This window comes from Lygodium microphyllum, chromosome 23 (assembly GCF_053477565.2).
Source record: "Lygodium microphyllum isolate KBCC chromosome 23, Lygodium_microphyllum_v1.1.10, whole genome shotgun sequence".
NCBI lineage: Eukaryota > Viridiplantae > Streptophyta > Polypodiopsida > Schizaeales > Lygodiaceae > Lygodium > Lygodium microphyllum.
The window spans coordinates 74781169-74791252 of record NC_141157.1 but is presented as its reverse complement, the minus strand read 5'-3'; the positions used below and the strand labels follow the sequence as shown (position 1 = coordinate 74791252).

Genomic DNA, 10084 nt, shown 5'->3' with positions numbered 1-10084 from the left:
AGTTACATAAGAACATCAAGGAGGATATGAGTCCAAGCCTATCAAGAAGAAACAATAAATAAACCCACCTAGAAAATCATGAGGACCAGTGCTTTTAGCCGTTAGAGAGTTAGCTTGACACTGTAATGGTCTCTAAAACCATATTGCATGCACAAGGACAATACCTAGGCCATCTTCATCAACTACTCCCATGCAAGAGTCTAGTTCAATCCAAACCAACTTAAAGATACTTCCAAATCTAGGATTCAAAAAGCTAAATATACATCCAAAAAAATGCCACAGCTAAGCCACCTTAAGAACCTTGAAAGTAAAAACCAAAGAGACCAATGGCCGAAAAGCATGCCATTGTCTATAAAAGGGAGCTCCTTTGCCCATAAAATAATAGAACACAAACTATCACTACATGTTTACTTACTAAGCTAACGTTTTTCGCCTTACTATTAAATGTAAATCAAGTAGATTTGCAAGTCAAGTTAGTGCTCCATTAACATCATTCAAATTAATTTATCGACAAACCTCCAAAATAAATAATCTTGATTATGCCATGAAATATATGTATGCATCAAATAATAAAAAATAAACTAAATGCTTAGCTCACCTTCACAAAACATATCTATCGCAAATCTACATCCATCAATCAACAACCGCAAAATGATAATTAGATAAGACAGATCATACTCATCAATGTTAAAAACATTAACAAAAAAAAAAATCAAGTCAATATATACTCCACCTCCCTAATTATGAAGAAGTGGGCCCCACAACTCATGAAATATGTCAACACTCGTAATAGTTGATTATAGTAGGAAACCATCTGCTAACCATATCAACCATATATACAAATGAGTTGTACACAACAAGGACAAACATTTTCATCAACTCTCTACCCAAGGGAGAACCTTCATCACCATCCAGTTCTCCATCACCCTCCCCTTAAGAAGGTTGAGTGAAATGCATTGGGAACCATTTGGGACAACCATCCCTCTTATACATGCAAAGGAGAATATTTTGAGGCCCTCACCCCTCTTGTAGTAAAACTAATGCCTCCTAGTAAGATGGCCAAAGTTAGCCTCAAAAACTAGGATGGGTAGGATAGGCAACTTAATAAACAAATGTACACACTAGGTTCTAATCGCAATAGATTTTGAAGATGCCTAAAGGCACTATTTGAAAGCATTTGGATGATAAAAGAGCCTAACATCACTATTTAGAAGCATCTAGTCATATAGTATGCAAGCTACCTATTACATATGTTCGACCTTTCTTTGTGTGCACTTGCCCATTCAATATGTGAATCTCATGTGTTCGGAGGGTACTAATTGTGGTAGGGCTAACACCTTATCATTTCTTCCACAATATTGTTCCCATCTTTGTGATGGGTCATGCAACTCCCAAATCAAAACAAAGCATTGCTAGTCTACTAGTAATTCCAAAAATTTAGCTCAAATCATGCAAAGGTTGGTCAACATTTATATCCTAGTTCCTCACGTTTGTCACGCCCTTAGTTGGTGACCTCCTTTAAAGGCGTGGAATATGTAAGCACTTCATCCTATTTTCGCTCTCCACTTACAAGGCTTTTGTTTGATCAACAGACAATGGATTTCTTTTTGTTTGTGAGAAAACACGCATTGGTAGTATACTTGAGAAGGTTTCTCAACGGATGTGGATGTATGCCATGTTTTGTGAAGGACAAATGTTGAATACTGAGACAGAAATCCACTTGATCCATATGTTGCATACATGAATACATGTATGCCATGTATGAAAAGGTTCTATTGCCACAAGGAACAAATTCAGCCTACTGTTTGATTGCCTACAGTTAGATCGGTTGTAGGAGTCAAGACACATTCAAAACAGTGTCCTATATCAATGAAAGGTATTGCAGTTTAAAAAAGTTGCAATTGATGGGAGATGTGGTTGCCCAAGGATAAAGAGGTTCTATTACCACAAGGGACAACTCGAGCCTCCAGTCACATCGGTTGTAGGAGTCAACATACATTCAAAACAGTGCCCTATATCAATGACAGGTATTGCAATTGACATGGGGTGTGGTGAGAGAGAGAGAGAGAGTTGCAATTGATGGGAGATGTGGTTGCCCAAGGATAAAGAGGTTCTATCACCACAAGGGACAACTCGAGCCTCCAGTTAGATTCAATCATGTGGCAAGCAGTCAAGCTAATCTTCTTCTGCATAGTCCTTAAAACAAGGAAGCCTCTCGCTGTAAATTCAGAAGTTCCATCTCAAAATAAGCACAGAAATCCAAGACACATGACATGGGACCTCTTAGTACCAAAACATAATCATACCTACAGAATTCTCAAAACCTAGAAAACAACATAAAAAGATACAACTGGACCAGCAGCAGATAAATTTCATGCTGCAAGAAGGAAAAAGATGAAAAAATCCTCTTTGTTAAGACACTATGCTCCTTTGGAAGGGCACAGAAGGAAAAAAACTGTAAATTGAGATCCCTGCATATGGGATATGCCGCAATTATGAACACCCTCAGCTTTCATGCTTTCAGTGACCAACCCATTCACTACTGTACAGACATAAATAAGAACTATGACGTACAAGCTTTACAATCTTGCCAGCAGCAGTTCCCCATGAAAAAAGAACTTAAAGTGGGTTCATTTGTCCACAGCTATGTATAAAGCATATTTCCTGAAATTCCACCTCCATCTAAACATGATAGATCATTCCCACCTCAATGAGACAAGTGTGGGGAATATTCAGAGCCACTGAAGGACCACGGCAGTTTTTGCGAAGAAAGTTGAATACAACATTAATGGCAAATCGCTTAACTGGAGAAGAGCTCCCACCGGCTTTAACATAGGAATGTCCCAAAATGTAAGCAACACCAGCTTCTTTGGCATGTATAAGCTCCTTCAACTCTTCCTTTACTTCCTGATCCATGTGAGGACTCTCTGGAAGTTCAAACCTAACTTTTCTTTTTCTTGCAGATGAACTAGCCTGACCATTACTTTCAATGATCTGGATACCAATAGACTCACTGCTGGAGGAAGAATGCGAAGGATTGCTTTCTCCAACTGCTTGGTCATCAGGGATCATTCTCACAGCAGGATGACTCGATGTTCTGATAACTGTCATTCTTTCATCCAGTGGTATCTCACTTGTAGGTGAGTCAGCTGAAGGTTTTTCTTCAGACTTGATAAACTCTCCCATGTTGACTACAAGCTGATCTTCGAAGATAACACTATCTTCTTGAATATCCTTGTAGCCATACCTTACTACACATCTAAAGATTCTATATTCCTTGGGACCAATGCGACCAAGTAAAAATCTCTCACTTGGAGGAATATGGGGAACAGGGAGCGATTTTATGCACACAAACACCACAATCTGATGAAAAGCAGGAAGGTTTGTCACAAAATGTGAAAAAATGGCTGGAACACCAGAAACCAGTTCAGTATAGATTAGACCAATCCCTGGTACACGGACAATACCAAGACTTGGACCAACAGTAAGTAACCATTTCATTGAGACCTTATTCTGTAAATCAAACTCATACTTCTTCCTGATACCATAGTTCCAGATGTACATAACAGCCATAAAAATTGCAGCAAGAACAAGAGGAACCCAGCCGCCTTGATGTACCTTGATCAGACAGGATGAAGCATAAAGGACTTCAATGGAACCAAAAGAGAAGAAAAACAGAAGTGCAAGGAGAACACTTCTTCTCCAAACAGTTATAATGACAAGTGTCATAAGACAGGTGGTCACCAACATCACAGTCACAACAGCAAGACCTGCATGACATGAAATGTCAGATGAGAGAGAGAGAGAGAGAATGTGTAAAGGAAATGTGTGTAAAGCTATGAACCATACCATAGGCATTTCCGATCAAAGTTGTACTTCTGAAACCAATTGTGACAGCTAGGCAAAGGATCATCAGCATCCAATTAATCTCAGGCACATAGATTTGCCCAAAGATGCTACTGGATGTATGAACAATCTTTACACGAGGAAAGCAACCTAAAGCTGAACACTGCTTGATAATAGAAAAGGTTGCTGAGATGATTGCCTGACTTCCAACAATAGATGCAAGAGTAGCCACCAAAAATACTGGCCAAAATAAAGGCTCTGTTTCATCCATTTCCAAAGAACAAGGACATCAGTGATAATTCGAGCCATTTCAATGAGTTCTATTTACTTGGATAAAGATGGAGAAGAGCACAAACACTAATACCAGAGTAAAGTAAAGGCTGTGTGCATTTCACAAAGTACCTGGAATTGACTTGTAGAAATTCCATTCAACTTCCCCCCTGTTTTTAGAAAGAAAGGCTGCTTGTCCCATGTAGGTGAGGATTAAACATGGGTATACCACACATATAAACGCAAACTGCAAAGCAAACACACAACTCCTTCAGACACCACAAATTTTTATTTACCCTTTGAGAATACCAAAACGAGAGTGTTAGCTGTATTTCTATTGATAAGGAAACAACCATACCTTGACAGGATACTGGGAAAAGTGTCCCAAATCTGCATACATTGCTTCAACTCCTATAAGAGCAAGGCCTTTAGAATGTGATCTCAACCTAAATGTTAAATTTAGCAGTATCAAAGAAGCAACTTTTACCTGTTATGCACAGAACAACCCCTCCTAAAGACATCCATCCATTTTTTCTGCTCTCTCTAAAGAATACATATATGTGATGGGGTGACAATGCTTTGACGATTCCAGGATTCCAATGGCAAATATTGTAAATGCCAATACTGCTGATGCAAAAAAGCCATGAAAGGATAATGGGTGCAAACATAAATGCAACCCTGTGTGTACCGAACTGTTGCAATGTGAATAGACCAACTAGAATAGCACAAGCTATAACTACTATTACATCTGCAAGATTGCAAACAAAAAGTTAGCAAAGCTTTCAACACATTCACTAACACACATTACCAAAACTGAGAGGATTCAACGGAATTAGTTCACATGACTTCCATAAAGATCAGAGTTTCACACATGCAGTTAATGAACATAAACCTTCTTGGTGATCAGTTGACGAAGGACAAAATATAAATATTTGACTGCTACTGATTTTCTGTTACACATCATTAAGGATGTGCAATTATCTTTGACTGACAGCAAGTAGATTTGGCAGTTTTAACTCTAGTGCTTCTGACCGAATTACCTGTTACAAGCATTGTTTGTTTCTTTGCCAACTACACCAAAGGCGGGCACTATAACTTGCACCAATAATGCTTCACATGCAGTTGAGGGCATTGGGACAGTCCATATTATTAAAGCCCACTGTATCTCATAGGCTAGCTTACAGAAACGTTGCTTCAAAGAAATGCCAAATGCCATAAACTTCAAGAAGACCATTACATAACCTCCCAGATAATATAATCGAATGTATCTGCATTGGGTACACCCAAACAAGCAAACAGTATCTTTCTACATCATTTGACAAGGGGCCATGACCAAACAGTGGTATCATGTTATATCACCCCACAACTAGCTGAGTGCAAAGGGTATCGTTTTATGTCATTAAACTAGCCATGTGCAAAGGGCATAGTTTATAACACCCGTGTCCCCCTAGTTGTTGACCAAATCAAGTTCCTATGAGATGGTTCACCTAGCCAATGAATGACTTAAAGAGGGATAAGGAAGAAGTTGATATATCACACAGTTGCCAGCCAGTAGTACCTGGTTAACAACCACCACCGCTCCTTACAAATGACAGTTTAGTTATGCCCCAAAAAAGAACATCATGCCTAATGTTCAAAAGTACTTATAACAAGTTGAACTTTGAAGGCATGTCAATCCCATGATGGCATCCAAGGTACCCCACAAAGGTTCCATAGGAAAACCAAGTGAAGTCCTAAAGAGGCATCCACACCTGCTATGGAGGCCATGAAGTTGCTCTCATCCCCATTGGAAGTACACCACCATGTCTTTGAATTCTGTTCAGCTGAAAAAGGTGCATCATACATTCAACCTTCATTAGAACATTAAATCGACCCAAAACTCAACTGCACTCAATGTGTTTCAAGGTTGTTTATGCATTTTCAGCACATTCTTCATCAGCCTCTGCTTTGACTAGTGGTTACTACACTCAGGATCCATCTCTAGTGGGTGAAACACATCGATACCTCCCTCAATCTGCCCCTAGGAGAGCCACTGGATATTGGAAAGCTCTACCCTTGGGCATTCTGTATACATTCATTCATTATTCAGTACTTTTCATTCATTTATTCCTTGATTATTCAGTTATCTTTACTTTGCACTTCTGTGTTTTTGCATTTTTGCATTAAACAGTGTTTGAGTTCACTTTGTCTCAATTGTGGTCGTACACACTATGTTTTCTTTTGCAAACCCTACCATATCTCCACACGGTATCAGAACCGGTGCTCTTCTAAAGAGTTGCCTGAGGCTATCGTGGATTTGCTTGGTTTGCTCTTGATTACATTGTATTCCTTCATAAGGTGCATCTCACTTGGGGCACTCCGCTGACAATACTGATCACCTCTCAGTTGAGGACTATCCATTTTGAACACAACCGAAGTACAAATTCTTCACAATCAAGCCCAGTGGCTAGTTTGTGCTTGTGTGACATTGATTATGTCCATAGTACTCCTTCAGTTATGCAAGGACTGACTGTAAGCTACCTACAAGACCCAAATTGGTACCAATATGGATCTGAAGCACACTCTATGCTCAAAGATGTTCCACAAGGAAATTCTTTATCTTCTATTTCATTTGAGTATGAGTTCAGTGTTTCAAATTCACCTTAACATTTCCCACCCTTCCCTCCCACTTTCACTTCACATTTAGATTTGTTTGCATTAAATCTAAAACCATACATTAACCTCAACATAGGTTATCCAATCTTAGCATGCATTGTCTTTGATGCATATTTAGCCTTTAGGCCGTCATTAGACACTCAGAGGTGTACCACTATGCCCTTCGCTGATTTGTCACCAAGAAAGCTACTCGCACACCATGCACCTCCCCCATCTCTGCAAGTGTATCGTTCTTTATCATCTGCCCCCCCCCCCTCTTGCACATTCTATCACCCTTCTTGGTTGCTCAAAAGCACCCCCCTCTTGTGTTGATACATCACCTCCATTGAAGGAAACAAGCGGTGGAAAGGAATTACCTACACATTTAAAGCCAATCTCACCCTCCACAATTAATCCTAAATATGAACCACATTCTAATCCCACCCTCCCCAATTAATCCTAAATATGAACCACATTCTAATATCCATAATCAGCCTCCTCCATTGATTGAAAAGGGAAGTGACAACTATCACTCAATGGCCAAGAGTATTAGACCCACACCCAAATCACACCATCCACAGCTCCAAGTTTTTTTACCTGCACCGAAGCTAAATCCATCACCCATTCCCAAACCAACCTTAGCCTCTTTTGGCAATGGTAGTGCCACTCCAAGGCGATTGGAAGGGGGTCTTCACTAAGGAGAGAGCACAAATTGTCCACCCTCTAGTATTTGTGTTTATCAATGGTTGGCCATTGGTAAAATGGAACTTGGATCTCCCCCTCAGTCAATGCCTCGTGGCATATCGATTGGTTCAATCATTATCTTCCATCAAGCTACTTTCTTAGGAGTCCTAGGTCAACCTTAGAAACCATAGGCTAGCTCCATTTTCTTTAGGCTTAGCCATACTTTCGTATTTTTTTCAAGTTTTCCACTGTACACTTGGTCACTCAATTTTTCATTTCCTTCTATTGCATCTAAACTCATTTGACTTCATTCTTCACATTAGCACAATATCCAAAGCATCTCCATATAAGACATTTGGTATGCAAGTCTCTTTCCTGATACTTATATATTCAATTTTGTATTTCAGTCCATGCCTAACATTGTGGGTATTTACAGATCTTAATTGAGCTCAAGGTTTGTTTTATCGATTCTTGTCTTAGCAGCGAGTATCGCATTTGTCAACATGGAGACAAAGATAGTATCTTCTCTCCCAATATAGAGTTGTTGGCATTCTTTTTCCTTATCATGGCATCAATCTTTCTTTCCTTTCAGCTGAGGTATTTTTACCATTCAGTGCACCACTAGTTTCTTTCATTTTATGTTAAATGGACAGCTATCTTGGTGGTTGTGCCTTTGTATTCTTGACCAGCACAAAGCCATCTCCCAAGGTCAAGTTTCAAGCATGCCTACAAGGATCTCAGCCTGTAGTTTCTTTCATTTTATGTTAAATGGACCGCTACCTTGGTGGTTGTGCCTTTGTATTCTTGACCAGCACAAAGCCATCTCCCGAGGTCAAGTTTCAAGCATGCCTACAAGGATCTCAGCCTCTAGTGTTGTAATATCTTGATGCGGCATGATTTACATCAAAAATAACAACACTTGCTGGTTATGGAATTATGGAGCTGCCCTAATGATTTCATGGGAGTTTACAAGACATGTAGTCTTGTTAAGATGCAATTTTATTGAGTTGGAATGTAGCAAGGACATCCTAGATTATGTAATTATGTGTAGTAAGTGCCAAGTCAAGATTAAAGATGGAAGATCTTCTACATCCTTTAAAAATATCTTCAAGAACAAGGGAGAGCATCTCCATGGATTTTATTATTCAATTATCTATGACAAAGAGGGAGCATGACTTTATCTAGGTAATATAGATACATTGACCAAAATAGCTACATTGACTACAACCTCATCTGATGTTAACTCCAAGTTGGCTAGAGCATTTGTAGACAACTATATGGTTTTCAACTTAGAGCTACTTATGCAATAGGATTACAAAAGGAAGAGGTTTCTTGGAAGATAAGGATGAGATGTTAAAACTTGTAACTAACCTTTTGTATATCAACTATTATCAAGATATATTAGCTCAATTATTCAAATCAATTTAATGCTCATCTACCCTAAAAGGGAATTTGTATTATTTGATTTTTTCAAAATATGGCTTAATGTTCATTTTTTTTATTCAAGGGTGGCCAATGGCCACAACACCCTATAATTATACTTGGGTTGAAACCAACCAATCCTTTTGGGAATGGGTGGTAAACAACCTAATTTAACACTAATTACAGCAAGCATAAGATACACAAATTTGGAAATACACTCTTTACCGCTTAATCTTGGATACTAGACTCTTGCTCGACATCCTTAGCAATATTTCTTTAGCTTCTATTAAAATTGGATGAAGTACAGTGAAATTTGGCTTTAATCATCTTCACTATCCGATGGTTGTTGCTTTCGAAAATGACCAACAAGCCTTCAAACCAATTTGCCCCTTGGTGTGCTTAGGGATTGGCCTTCAATTTGCTCCTTGGAAAACAAATTTTTCCGCAAACTTAATGTTGCTTGGCTAGCCTCTTGAAATTCTATGAAATCCTTGAATTTCAGCTGCTAAATTTTCCAATACTAGGCCTTAAACTTTGAGCACTCTTCCCAAGGTGGCTAGTAAACCCTAATTTCTACTCTAAATTTGGGTTTAGCAACATAAATTTTTCAATTGCACCCTCCTAGGACTAGATTTGACTGAGGTCTCTTACGGAAAGTTGTGAATTGATTGAGAGAATAGAGAGGAAACTGGAGAGAGAATTTTTAGGCCCATTGACAAGGTGAATTCAAAAGGTAAAACAGCCTTGTGGAACTTTTTCAAGGTGTAGCAAGAAATGTAGTGTGAGCCAAGCAAACACAAAGATTCACCAAGTCTACAAAGACCATGTTTAAGCTCATTAAACATTGGGGTGGGCCACAGTTGCATGACTTTTTGAGTACCAATCTTGGAGGGTCATCCATGTCTACTACAAAAAGGCAAGGAAAGAAAGCAATTCACTTCATACCTAGAGAACATGAATCCATCTTTGAGGCACTGGGTAAAATATATATGGATGTAAAAAGAAAACATGGAGTACCATCAATGGTTTCAATCATCATTGTTGAAGATGAGACAACCATCAAACATCACAAAAAATTAACTGAAACTTAATATTGCCCTATTGTAAATAGTTGATTGACTACAACCCACAATCAATAGGAGCCCACATGCAATCACCTATCCTTGTGCACCCCAAAATTGTTTTCACCTGCTTGTAGAGAGCCTGCAGAGGGTTGTTACCTATCTCC

General features: G+C 38.9%; 1 protein-coding gene across 3 annotated transcripts in view; it reads right to left on the bottom strand.

The window, feature by feature from the left end:
* Positions 1-2391: 2391 nt before the first annotated feature.
* The window catches only part of LOC148016343 (putative potassium transporter 2), a 59992-nt gene continuing 52299 nt past the window's right edge, over positions 2392-10084 (bottom strand). For 2 of the 3 annotated variants that reach the window (XM_087664179.1, XM_087664181.1), the window contains 5 exons: positions 4604-4864; positions 4475-4527; positions 4249-4363; positions 3850-4104; positions 2392-3770 (listed from right to left, as the gene is read on the bottom strand). In XM_087664179.1, the coding sequence (XP_087520305.1) occupies positions 2683-3770; positions 3850-4104; positions 4249-4363; positions 4475-4527; positions 4604-4864 (1772 nt within the window). In that variant the 3' untranslated portion in view covers positions 2392-2682. The remainder of the gene's footprint in view (positions 3771-3849; positions 4105-4248; positions 4364-4474; positions 4528-4603; positions 4865-10084) is intronic. The other variant, XM_087664182.1, reaches the window with a different exon arrangement.